The sequence below is a fragment of the Trichomonas vaginalis genome, chromosome V, assembly GCF_026262505.1.
Source record: "Trichomonas vaginalis G3 chromosome V, whole genome shotgun sequence".
Classification (NCBI taxonomy): Eukaryota; Parabasalia; order Trichomonadida; family Trichomonadidae; genus Trichomonas; species Trichomonas vaginalis.
Window position 1 is genome coordinate 14,885,973 of NC_067207.1, and position 14,198 is coordinate 14,900,170.

Below are 14,198 nucleotides of genomic sequence, written 5' to 3' on the forward strand. Positions count from 1 at the left end.
TTAAATTTGAACACGCTCTACCTTAAGGAATTAAATTTATTAAGATATATTTATATATAATAAACGATTACTTAAAAAAAGAGGATGTTTTATTGTCGTCTGGAAAAAGTGACAAAATTATTATTGTCGTCTAAAAAGGTGACAAAGTATTATTGTCGTCTGGAAAAGTGACAAAATTATCATTGTCGTCTAAAAAATAGATTTTTCAAGCATGTTTCGGTACCTAAATAAAGGAAGAACATCAATTCCATCTATGTATATAGTATGCAAACACGCATGATATATGGAGTAGCTCTTTATCTGGCTAAAAATCCTATTATTTGAAAATTCGTATTGTCGTCTAAAACCGCCAGACGACAATAATAATACCCTTAAAAAAGTATTTCATCGCTTATGTAAGTTTCAAAAAAATCACGAAAATAAAAAAATCAAGATTAAAATTTTATTTTTAATTTTTGAATTTATCAAATGGCGAAATTTTTGGGCGAACAAAAAAAATGTACGCCCGGTCAAATGGCGTGTTTAACGCATCCCTAAACATGTGTATATTATATGAAGTATATTGATAAGGTAAAAATCAAATTTTATTGCATATTCATCGAGAAAATAAACTAACGAATCCCTCAAAATTGAGAGGGTAATCCTCCTCCTCTCAAATAAACGTACATACGGGTGCACCCTTAATTAAAGTAAATGTATATTTTGTAAAGATTCTTTTTAATAAAAAATAAAATTTTGAAGAAGAACACAAAATCTTCTGAAAAATAATATCACATAAACTCATATTATTTTCTAATATATAACTATTTTATATAAAAATCAAATTCAATGATCTTAAAAGCGAAGGATAAACCTCAAAATTTACGAATATAATGAGTGGGAATATAATGCTTATCTATCATAAAACCATATGAAATATTAATTTTTGCTTTACGCCTAATTTTTTGACGACAATTAGCAAAAAATGTTAAATGTTAACACTCAGTCCATTTGAATATGAAAAATAAAATTGACTTTGATTAAATGTTTTTATTTATCATGCAATTCTTCTTGCGACCAAAGATTTGAATAAAAGTTCAAAAAATAAGATAGCTTAAAAAATAATATACGGTAGTGTTTACTAATAGATGAATAGTATATAAATTCTATTAAAATGGATTTGATCCAAAAAAATATAAAATCAAAAATAATTGTTATAATTTAAATGAAGAAGTAATTTAAAACGATTTTATTTATGATCAAATTTTATATATTTTTTTGGATCAAATCCATTTTAATAGAATTTATATACTATTCATCTATTAGTAAACACTACCGTATATTATTTTTTAAGCTATCTTATTTTTGAACTTTTATTCAAATCTTTGGTCGCAAGAAGAATTGCATGATAAATAAAAACATTTAATCAAAGTCAATTTTATTTTTCATATTCAAATGGACTGAGTGTTAACATTTAACATTTTTTGCTAATTGTCGTCAAAAATTAGGCGTAAAGCAAAAATTAATATTTCATATGGTTTTATGATAGATAAGCATTATATTCCCACTCATTATATTCGTAAATTTTGAGGTTTATCCTTCGCTTTTAAGATCATTGAATTTGATTTTTATATAAAATAGTTATATATTAGAAAATAATATGAGTTTATGTGATATTATTTTTCAGAAGATTTCATTCTATATGCCTATGAAAAGTACTCTCAAAACTAACTTTTTCCTAATTATAATTAAATCTAGAATATTGTATTATGCTTAGTATTATTTCATTTTTCTCATTCAATTTAGAATTTACAAATGTCAAAAAATTGAGAGCTGTCACTTTTGATGAATTTCTGTTTATTACACTACATTATTTTTAGTATAAATTTAGCGAAAGGTTATTGTAAATATTATTCAACATTTTTTTTCTTCAATATTAGTTCCAAATAGCTATATTCTGACTTTATAAATTTTAATTTATCAATTTGTAACTCTTTGGCATGATTGGATAGTGATACGTGATTTTGGATTTTTTATATACTTTTCATTAGAAAATATAAAAAGGGTTATTTTAGTATGCATACATTTCTAATCTATAACCATCACATGTTTAACAAAAAACCACTTTGCCAAATGAAGAATATTTCTTTTTTACAACATTTAATGAGACATAATAGCTGGCCAAATCTTTATTCGGCTTACTACTACATATAATCGTGCATATATTCAATTATAATCGCATGAATTATAAAAATCAGATAATTTTACTATTTTCTGAAGTCTTCAAAAATCGTTAATGCTCTCTTATAATTGATTTTGTATAGTGAACTAACACAATAATTTTTTATATAATTGTATATATAAAAATGTCAAATTTATATAGAAAGATTGTTTAGTTTTTTATTTACTCATTAGTAACTAAAGGAACTGTATCGAGTTGAGGAAATACTTGTTCCTTTGCTCTGCAGCAGCAATGCCACAAAAGTATTGCTATCATTAATATCAAACAAACGCCTAAAAATGATGCCATGTATACAATTCTAAGAGTTAAATTTGCAGGAATTTCCTCTTCATCCTGTGGAGTAATTGTAACTCCTGGAGGAACAGGACATTTATAAGACAATGGAACATTAAATGTTGATGATTTCGCATTGACAACAATTGGCTGTATCAAAGTATCACAACCATTAAATTTCGATTTCATCAAAGGTGTCAAATAGAAAACGAAATTCTTCGATTTCTCAGGAATTTCTTCAAACGTAACATTCTTCTCAAAAATATCAATTGTCTTGGCGGAAACAGTCTTGTTATTATCAATATCATATAATCCTGCAATCATTGAATGTGATTCTGGCTCAGATCCGAATTTTTCAGACAAATCCGCAAAAGTGAAGTGAACTGTCAGTTTTTTATCGGTTGTGTTCAATGATTCATATGGTTTCGGACTAATTATCTGTTGTGAACTGTGTTTATTAACATAGTTCACTTGAGATATCTTTCCAAGTTTGTTTTCTCTGTTTTCGATGTAAACAAAAAGTGACACATTTGTCAAATAACAAGGAATTGAAATTTTTGTTTCTTGGTTTGATTTGATATCACTTTTAACCAAAAATCCCGAATTCTTGTCTTTATCGACCAAAAACAAATCAAAGAGATTTTCTGTGTCAGAAACAATTTTGACAGAAAATTCTTCTTCACAATTAATTGTTTGAGGTACTTCAAATTTTAATTCTGAGTCAAAGTATTTCTTTTCGTGTCCATTCTTTTCAGGGAGAGTTGGGAGAGATGGCTGAGCAGCAAATCCATATATTTCGAGCTTGATTTCATCCATTTTTCCTTTCAGTTGGTATTCATTTGATGAAATAAATACTGTCCAATTTCCGTCACTTTTTTCACCAAAGAAACCTCTTATTATGTATTCGTATGTTCCATCCTCATTTTCTGTGTTTGCTGGACGAGAAACAGGTATTTTTGTGCCAGAAGGAGAAAGTAAATCGAGATTCAATGATCTGACGTTTGTCGCTTTGAAAGAAAGCTTCAAATACTCAATAAATGGTATATTTATGTCATTACGTGATGTGATGTTTGCAATTTTCATTCTCGAATAAAGAGATAAATTATGAAAATCGAGAATTACGGATTTTTGCTCTGGAAGTGTTGTTATTTGCTTTGCAACATCAATTGCACGTTCTGTATCTGCTCTACCAAAGCCGTATATGTTACTATAATGGTATTTCGCAGAATTTGTGGTCCATGACTCGTGTTTTGGATCATTTTGAACAGCGGAGATGATTAATGCAGTCTGTATTTCTCTGTAAGTAAGTTTGTTGTTTGCTTCAAGCATTAATCCGACAATTCCAGCTACATTTGCAGATCCAACACCATAAGGTGTGAAATCAGTATCACAACTGGTTGAATCAGCAATTCCAATTGTTGGAGGATATGGTAAGTCACGTTGTGAACCATAAATATTTGAAGATCCTCCTGATAGAGCATTAATTAAAACGGAAGAGCCTTTTCCGGACCAATATGAACGAGATCCTGATGGTGTAGTATCTGAAACTGTGATTACATTTGGATTTCTTGAAATTGGATCAAAGTTTGTGTCAAATCCAGATTTTGCTTCAAAACCCGATGAAGTAATAAAGATAGGAGCATCTTGTGATGTAATAGAACTATCTATCTGTTTGTTTTCAAGTGGTGAATAGAACTTTACATAATCAGAAGAGTCATTTTCTTTGATAAATAATTTTTCTAAAGCGATTAACTTGACATCTGTATTGATATTCTCGTACTTCATTGATTGTATTCTACTATCAACATCATTTTTAGTCGATTTGATGCAAATATAGTTCGATGCGTGAGAAATGCCAGCTGTGCATATGTCATTTGCTTCACCTAATGCTATTCCTAGCAATCCTGTAGAGTATCCTGAGTATTTGTCTGATTGACTTGGTTGAACTTCAGTTGTATTATCATCGAAATTAAAATGTTTGTCTGAAAGTTGATTTTGGATTAAATCTTTATGAGAATTGTAGCACCCATTACCTGCAATAGAAAATACTACGTTTTTTCCTGTTAGATTTTCGTTTTTCCAAATTGGAAATAAATTCAAATCTTCGCCAGCCTCTGAATCATATACTCCTATGTTATTGAGATCAAATTGTTTATCAAGGAGTGGGTCAGATGGCATTTCACATAAAATTTTGCCACTAAGTAAGAAAAACATTTTTTGAAAAATTGTGATTGAAATATCATCGTTTCTAAATTAGGGGTAAACACCCTTTGAAATTATGATATGAGAAATCTCTACGATGAAATTAGCTATTACAAAGAAGATATCTTCATATTGCATGAATATAAAGTAGTACCCCGTGTTGCGCATGGTTTTTAATAAAAATTGAAATTGAAGAAGATTCTTTAGATATTTAGGATGATTTAATAGCATTAATAGAGTTTCTTACAGATAAGGTAATTAATGCAATGCTATATGAAGAACAAATAGCTTAATTTGAGTAAAATATAATGCAATTTGATGTATTGACTGCCCATTAAACATTATTTAGATTTTGTTCGAATAGTTTGTCATATATGCAAAAATTCAAGCTTTCCAGATTTTTATAAAATTTTCAGGAGTACGTTAACAAATGAGCGTGCTTGAGGAGAAATCAGAGGCAAACCTCGAATTGCTCCTCAAGGAACTGGAGGATGGCATTAAAAACATCATCACACCATTCAACGATTCTGAAATTGCACTATGCTCGGGAAAAATTCGAGAATTAAAATTAAAAAAGCGTTCTCTTTTTATAGACAGTTTTGAAAAGCAAAAACCTTTACAAATCAAGCCATTTTACGTAGATGAATGCCTCGATAAAGTCTCTAAAAACGATTTCGAAAATTTAACCACAAACCAAAAAATTGCGGATTACTTTTCCTATGAAATGAACAGAGCTAAAAAAATACGTGATAGGCTTACAAGGAATTGTTCAACTTCAGAAGTTTTTAGTCAAGTTGAACCAGAATTTGTCACTTTATTCCAATCTTTATCAGCGCATATTACTACATGCCAAAATATTATCAATGGACTTACTCAATCAACTATTCCAACATATTCTGATGATGATTTAATTATGTTGCTGAAAGGAAAGTTTGTCAGACATCTTAAGAAGCTATTTCTACATGTTCTTAAACTTGAAGCTAAGCAATTAATAGTTTCAAGAAGATATCAAATTATGAATGACTCATTTAATCGTATTGAAGCAGATCTTACGCGTAATAATACCTTAACTCAACCAGAAGTACCTGTTATGATTGCAGAAACAGCAGATTTAGATAAAAAGTTAATTAGCCTTGCCACTCGTTTTGGAGTTACAGAACCAATGGATTCTCCTGATGCCCAACGATATCTTTACATATGTGATAAATATTTTACGGCAATTTGGTCGAAATTGGAAAATATTTCGTATACTCCAACAAAAACAACTTATAAAATCAATGCTGTTAAAAAGACATCAGAACATATAACAGAAGAGTCATATTTAGCGGAAATACCAATTGAACAGACAGTTAACATCATTTGGGAGAAACTTGCATCAGATAATTTTCCAAAATTACTTGCAATGATAAAATCTGATGCAGGAAACTACAACACACTTGTCAATGGCGAATACAATAAAACTAGAACAGTTTTAACAAGAAGAGAACCTTTACAACTCGAAAAAGTTAATGTTTATTTCAGATTTAGAACTGCTCGAGCTAAATGGCTCTTTTTGATGATCCAATCACAGTTAAATATGTTTGAAGCCATGCTTTCGAATATTTGTGGCTCAAATTACACTTGGAGAGAATCAAAAGAAATTTTACATTTAATTGACGTTCTTGATGAAAATGGAAACTTAGTTATGCTTTCCTCAGCACAAGAAAGATTTGAGGATGTTAAAACAACAATTCTCAAAACTGTTGGTTATTATACAAATATTTATGAAGAAAAGTTGATTGCAAACAACAGAACAGATGTAATGGTTGATAGAGAGCAAATGATCATTAACATGCTTGAAGATGAAGCTATTTATCTCAACGCAAAAAGAAAATTATTGCAATGTCTCTATGAATGTGCAGTTCATCACAAAACAGAGGACACAATTAGAATATTTGCTCATGCCGTTGCTGATAGAGCTTATTTGAATGTTCCTCTGAACAAATCTTACAAGATTGGTTATAATCTTGCAATTCAGCTTATCAACAAGCAAGCAGATGTTATTTCATCAATCATTAAAGTCCAAGTTCTTCATGAACGCCACATTTCTGCGATATTACCAAATGATGTTCCTCTTTTTGACAGATTATGCATCAGTCCAGCTCAATCCAAGTTGTTTATAGAAAGTGTTCCTATTTCTCCACATGAAACCTTCAGACTTTCTGATATTCCAAATCTTATTGAGTTATTATCCAACGAAGCTCTTTCATTTTGCGAGCAAACAGATATTAAGAAGCTCAGATACACAAGATACGTTGAACTTTCCTTATGGAACTCATTTAGTGACAGATTTTCCGAAATTTGTCAGTATCTTCCATTTTCTTTGACAACATATCCATTTAAATGCGAACTTTCTTCAGGACCATATTCATTGATTTCATCTCCTATCATTAACACATTATCAGGAGCGATGAAATTCATGGAAAATGTTCCGAAAAGTCGCAGAACAAGATTTCTGTTGAATTTAATCGTTGCAGTTGATGTTTGTTGGGAATTGCAAGATATTTTGATCAAATGCGATGCATTACAAGATGTTTATATATCACAGAGCAGTAGATGCGGTTTCAATGATCCGAAAGTATACATGAATCCATTTACAGCTCAAATGACACATGAAGTCATTGATATTGGCGACATCATTAATACAGAAAAAGTTTTAGATTTCGGAATGACTGATTACGACAGAGTTGACTTTAATTTCAGCAAATCATATATGCTGATGGATGACATCATTTCAGGTCATTTCAAACAGATGAAAGAAATCAACCAATTCCAGAAATTGCATTATTTCATCATGGATGTTGCTGTTCGTTACAATTTCTTCCTTTTAGATAACGATATAATTGTTGACCACTTTAGTTTGGCCATGGATGAGTCAAGTGATTTCTTCTTGACACAAGCAGGTGTAAATGGTGATACAATACAATCCAGTTTCATCAGATCTTTCATGGCTCCTACAATTTTGTTGGATGCACAGTATATTGTTGATAACTACAAGAAAGCACAAGAAAACAGAGATTGGTATTTCGTTAATATCAGAGCAATAAAGAAAGAAGCCAGATTGATATTAAACGCACAAGCAAAGCAACAATCTATTAACTATGAAACATATATTTCACAGTTATTAGATGTTTTCAGTGGCCCTGCTTATCGAATGGAAGTTGCTTTTGTTTGTAGAATATTCAGACAGTTTTTGCTGTTGAATGCTTTCTCTGATGCTTTTATCATAGAACCAACAAGCAAACAACTAGTTACTGAGTCAGGAAACACTCAGAACTCTTACATTATTCCTATCTGGGGAACAATCTTTATATACTGTAGATCAGCTCCAATTGCAAGACAAGGTTCGATATTTAAAGCTGTTTTGAGTCATGTTTCTTATATCTACAGATTGAATCAGATGATAAGATTCGAATGCTCTCTTTCTCAGCCGAAAAGTAAAGTTCTGATTGATTTAACAACATGCCAATTCCAAATGGAAACAACAATGCCGCAAAGAATTTATAATGAATTGTCAAGAATTCCAGGATATAATGAATTCGATGTTTCTTCACGTTTCTTGTGTGACAAAGTCAGACAAATGGAGATGAGACAAGAATTAGCCATTTATTCAGCGTTCGAACAAAGTTTCCTTACAATGGAATCGAATGATGCAAATTTGAGATCGTATTTAGTAACTTTGTTAAATCAGATGAGTGATTTTCCTGATGTTGATGGAATGGTTTCTTTGAGATATTCTCCAAGTTGGTGCGCGAGATTCTTCTGTGATGCTGATGAATCATCGAGACAAGAATTGTTGAGAAGAATTAACTTGGTTGATCAAAGAGTTGATGGAGATTTGGCTGCAAGAGATATCAGATCAACAATAGAAAGTTACCAAGCAGTTATTGAGTCAATAACATTCATGGGAAGTTTGTTGGCCCATTACAGATTGAAATTTGCTTTCTTCTGCTTGTATTCTGGTATAATGGAGTTCACTGATCCTCTGAGTCAAATGACTCCTCAAATTTATAGTCATGGAAATGATATTTGGGACGAAAGAATTGTTAGTCAAGCTCATCATATTTTAGCTCCTCATGAAGATGAAATACAACTTCTCAAGAAGAAACCACTTCCTGAAATCAGAATCATTGGTGCACAAATAGAAGCATTGAGAAATGAATGCGACAAAGCAATTCTTACAAAACAATTCATAATTGTTAAACAAGAAATCGAAAGATTACCAACAATTTTGTCTCCTGATAGAAACCAGGGAAGACTTGATCCAGAGATGATGAAATTTTCTCTTTCATCGAATGATATCAACAATTTCTTTGATGGTGATGCCAAAAACGCAAGAGCAAGATTAGTTCACAAACTCAGCAATGTTTTGAAGAACGCAAGAGTTGGAGAAATCCAAAATGGAGAACAAACAATTAATTTCGATATTGTTGAAAGAAAGATGCATCATTTAACACCTTTCTTGTACGAATATGAAAAAGAAAGTTTAGAACAACAATCTTCTTTGTGGCATGGAATTTTCGGATTCATGTTAGATCTTTATAATGAAGATAATAACACATTGAAATTAATTGACATCTTTGAGAAAATTGTTTTAGGAAGATACGATTATGAGTTGGCAACAAGTTTGTGTTCAATGTTAGGCAGTGATTTCTTAAAGATCAATAATCTTGAAGACAAAATCAGATCGAGAAAGAAGGCAATTATTTATGAAGACATTGATTCAACTGAAGAAATCAAAGCTGAATTCGATACTTTATTGTATGATCTGAGGAGACAAAAAGATAGAACTAAGAAATCTTTTGCAAAATGCAGAGAAGAACTATATGGATTAGTTCAAAGCAGACTCAAAGCTGCAGGAGAAGTCCAGTTCTCTGTAGAAAGATTCAAGAAGATGACAATGCAAGGATTCAAACAAGATACATCGAGTGAATTCAACAGTGATGAAGAAAAGAATGATGAAAGAAGTATGGCAGTTAAAAAGGACATAGAAGCATTGAGAAAGAAGATTACTGTTATGAGAATAGTCAGATGTATGTCTAATATTGCTACAAGGAGATTCTTCATTAAAAGAATTGCTTCATCAACTTCCGACATGAAATTTGAAAGCGCAAAAATGTGGGAAGGAAAAAGAGATTTTGAAGTTTATGAAGAATCAACTTTGGCATCATTAAAGAGATATTACAGAGCATTATCTGATAACTCGATAGAAGCAGCAAGAATGCGTGTAATGATTGACAGTGAGAAGCAGAATACAATTCAATTAGTTCATTGGAAAGCATTAAACGCAAAGAAAGAAGATGAATTGAACAGAAAACTGAAACAGTTTGATGGTGTTGGAGATGTTGATGTTTCTGCTTTATTACATAAACTTGAAGCAGCACAAGCAACACTCAACAAACTCAAAGAAGACTCAAATAAATTAGATGCACAAGCAGAAATTGACATAAGAAGACCAATGACAGCAATTGAAAGAACAAGAAAGAAAATTGTTGTTTCAAAGATAGAAAGAACAAGAATTATCTCTGAAAGAGTTCCTGCAACATTATCAAGAGCTGCATCAACATTAAATGCTACAGCTTTAACTAGTAGTCATACTTTAACTTCTGATGGATTGTTACAAACATTACAAAGTGAAAATGAAATGTTATCTGTCAGAAATGAATATTTAAGAAGACAAATTGCTGATTGCGAAGCAGCAAAGAATTCAATGCCTCCTGAATCATTGGCAACAATGGAAACTGTTGTTGTTCCAAAGAAACCAAAGCCAGAACCAAGAGGTGTAAACAGCGGAAGACCAAAGAAAGAGACAGGAATCACAAGACCTTTCTCAGCTGCTGTTTCATCAAGATCAAATCTTACAAATACTACGGCTCCAAGCTCAACTCCACCACTTTCGCTTGGTCCATCAAGGCCACATACAGCACAAGGCACAAAGACAGCTAAACCTTTGAATGATACTACTCCAAGAAGAGAAAAGAAGAAAGTTACAATTAGATTTAAATAAATGTTTTGTTATTTAGTTATTGTTATACGAAAATAATGCTATATTTTCCATAACTAGAATAATTTCTATTCCTTACTAACATAAATGTCTAATTTGTTATGAGCCGAAAATCAAATAATGGATATTCTTACTCTCATTTGATAGTTCGGTTCCACTTACCGTACACATCCTATTTGTTATGATATAAAATATTTAGCAAGCAATACAATCCGAAATTTTCATTATTTTATAGATTTTCTTCTGAATTTGCTTTTCTAGAACACAATAATCGATGGAACTTTCACTAGACGTATTTTTAGAACTGTACTCTAACTTGAGGTCTGGCAAAAATGTCCAAGAAGTGTCTAATTTGCTTGAGCAATGTTATTTAAATTCAGAATCTATCCAAATCAATTTACAGATCGCAGAACAAACAGATGATATCGTTCTAATGCAGTATGCTCTTTATGGTGTCTGCGTTTGTATTCGAAAGTTACAGAAGAAAATCGATGATTCGATCATATTACAAGCAAGAGCAAAGATTTTAGAATTCCTAACAACGGCAACAGAACCAACAGTAATTAACTCGATAATTGCTGTTATCGCTGAGTTGATAACTTATTGGCAAGAATGGCACGAATTCACTGCATTGATATTCGACCAAAACACGCCTATAGAAACTGTTTTAAAGTTACTGTCACAACTTATTAATAGCATCAAGAGTACTAAAGTCATTCAAAATCTCGAATTTTTTCAAAATTTAATTCAGAGAGGTTTAGAAACATCAGAGTTTGAGTCGATTTCATACGCCATACAGCTTTTATTTAACCTTGCCATACCAATCAAGAACTATTCTAATACAGATGAAGCTTTAATTGAGTCATTTAATAATTTTGGTGAACCACTACTAGCAGTTCTCAAACAAATCATTCCGCAAGGTAACCTAGAAGACTTTATGAAGGTTTCCACACCTATAATCAGTGGATTAGAGAAAGGTGTTTCACTTTTACCTTTTGAAGAGACAATTGACTTCTTCATTACATTACTACAGACGCAGAGTTTCGAAATCGAGTATTCTCTGCATCTAAACAATTTCATTTCTTCGATGATCTGTTATTCCGACGATGTATACTTTGGAGAGACAGAAGAAGAGAACAATGAGAAGCTGTCTGTCATATTCCAGTTAGAAATCGCACTTTCGATGAACTTTTTCGAATCAGATGATATGGATCCGACAATGAACTGGCTTTACGACTTCGATCAGATGTATAACCAAATATACGGACGTTTAAAACCTTCCGACGTCATAGAATTGACTCAACAAGGAATTAATGTTTTAGATGCTCTGGAAACGCCTCAATCGAGAGCTGCTTTGTTGCTTATGATAGAGAATGCAATGTCCGCTGAACCTTGGGAGTTTAATTTGAAGAGAAACGACATTTTCGAATTATTAATGGAATCTTTCAGATCCGAGGACTATATAGTAGTTAGAATGGCCATGAGGTTCATAGATGTACATGCTTCATTGTTTTCTCAGAAAATTAATGACAATTCTACAGATTTTATTAATTTTGCCGTAAATTTGATTCATGGAGAGGATCCTTCATCAGCATCGAACATGTTGAACTCTGTTATTGGTGTTTTGGTCGATTCCGACCCTGTTTTTGAAATAATTTTCCAAACTTCTTTTCAATTGTTGCAATCAAACAATCCTGGGCTCCAAATCAATGCGGCAAAGTCATTGTCGGACGCAATACACCGCTCCAAGTCCAAAATTGAAAGTCTTTTCAACGAAATTATCACCCCAACTTTAGAATTAATTGGACAAGTGTTTTCTGAGCAAGATTCCATGACAAGTATTATTTCCCCTCTATTTGGAGTCATTTCGTCCCTTGCTTTTCGTTGTCCCGACCAAATTGTTTCTTATTTCGAAGATATTTACAATATTTTGCTAACAGCCATCTCCTCTGACGATAAATATACATGTATTGATGCCCTGAACTGCTTCACGAGCTTAGTTTCTAGTATTCCTGAAGCATTTGGTGATAAATTCAGCCAAATTCTAGATTTGGTCCGACCACTCTTTGAACCTCACTGGAATATTGAAATGGCTCAACTGAACAGGATGAAAAACAGCAAAGGCCTCGAGGAACTGAGTTTGAAATTTGATGCGGCGATTTGCGGATTGAAACTCATGATTTCCATCTCTAAGGTATCAGAAGATGTTGGATTAATCCACGAATCACTTGTTTTCATATTAACTATACTCGGAGTCCCAGATATTAACGGAATCATTTCAGGTTTCGATTCTTTGTGTCGGATTAGCGAAATAATATCTGTTATTGAAGTTCCATCCGAAATATTTGAGCTATTTTTCAGAATGATTCAACAAATTTTTAATTTATTAAATTCTCTGAAAGATAGGAACATAATAACCTCTGCATTGCATGTAATATCTCAGATTGTGTCTCTTTTCGGTCCTACTGTCCTCGGAGACTATTATCAGATGTTACCTCCGATTATGTTGCAGCAAATCTACGAAACGTTCAACTCCAACAACGGATATTATGTTTACATCGATGCTATATTCGATAAAAACGTTTATTCCGTTTTAATGATAGATTTGCTTATGAAATTGGACTATTCCATCATTTCCAACGCTCTTCTACCTATTTTCGATCATCTATTGGTTGAACAGAACCCAGATGTCACATCTTTTGCCATAGATGTCTGTTCTTCAGTGATTGTTGCAAATCAAGAGTGTTTTCCATCAGAATTCCAACAGAAATTCATGGATTTGCTACTAAAATACATCGCTGAAGGTACTGCAACACTCGCAAAGTCTTCAACAAACTTTTTCTGCCAAATTTTGAAAACAAATTCTTCTTTTGTTGAACAAATAGCGGAAAATGTTTATTCGTTATTGATACAAAGACTTCAACAGCAGAATTGTGATGATATAATGACAAATGCAGTACAATTAGAAGAATTTTTGTCAAATTGCATTTTGTTGTTTTCTTCTGCCTTCAATTTCAACTTTTATGATCATGTAGAGATAGTTCTTAGATCTCTTCCTTATCAGAATGAAGTTGAACTGAATAATTCCGCATTTTCTTTCATTTGTTCAGTTTCTTCTTCATTAGATATCAATTTCGTACCTTATTTTGTGCGTCCTTTAATATCCTTATTCGCACGGACTGTAAATCAGCTGAAAAATCTCGAAATTGAAGATCAAATTTTGAGATCTTGCTTAGAAACACTGAATTCCCTACTTCAGAACTTCCCTGACAGAGATTCTTGCATTTCTCAGACACTTAACGGAAACCAGGAGTCAATTGACCTCTTTAGAAACACGATTTCGGAAGTTGAGGCCTCTCTTCAATCATAATAGCTTTGTTTTTAAATGTTTTGTTATGTATTCTTTTTATATATATTTTATTTAATATTTCATATCTCAAAATATTATTCAGATTCATT

General features: G+C 31.9%; 3 protein-coding genes across 3 annotated transcripts, besides 2 other annotated features; 2 read left to right on the plus strand and 1 right to left on the minus strand.

Annotated features, from left to right (window-relative positions):
• Positions 1–1,805: 1,805 nt before the first annotated feature.
• Positions 1,806–1,842: a mobile genetic element.
• Positions 1,806–1,842: a terminal%2Cinverted (terminal inverted repeat of Banshee-A3 transposon ID:TVAGG3_0337850).
• A 469-nt stretch (positions 1,843–2,311) lies between these two features.
• Positions 2,312–4,710, minus strand: TVAGG3_0337860 (serine-type endopeptidase protein; the record flags this gene model as incomplete). The annotated part of the gene is made up of 1 exon (XM_001324108.2): positions 2,384–4,708. One exon carries the CDS (start codon positions 4,706–4,708, stop codon positions 2,384–2,386), a length of 2,325 nt encoding a protein of 774 aa, XP_001324143.2.
• A 416-nt stretch (positions 4,711–5,126) lies between these two features.
• TVAGG3_0337870 (coiled-coil domain-containing protein 162 family) lies at positions 5,127–10,742 on the plus strand (the record flags this gene model as incomplete). The annotated part of the gene is made up of 1 exon (XM_001324106.1): positions 5,127–10,742. One exon carries the CDS (start codon positions 5,127–5,129, stop codon positions 10,740–10,742), a length of 5,616 nt encoding a protein of 1,871 aa, XP_001324141.1.
• A 251-nt stretch (positions 10,743–10,993) lies between these two features.
• Positions 10,994–14,126, plus strand: TVAGG3_0337880 (armadillo (ARM) repeat-containing protein family; the record flags this gene model as incomplete). The annotated part of the gene is made up of 1 exon (XM_001324105.1): positions 11,014–14,109. One exon carries the CDS (start codon positions 11,014–11,016, stop codon positions 14,107–14,109), a length of 3,096 nt encoding a protein of 1,031 aa, XP_001324140.1.
• Positions 14,127–14,198: the final 72 nt, after the last annotated feature.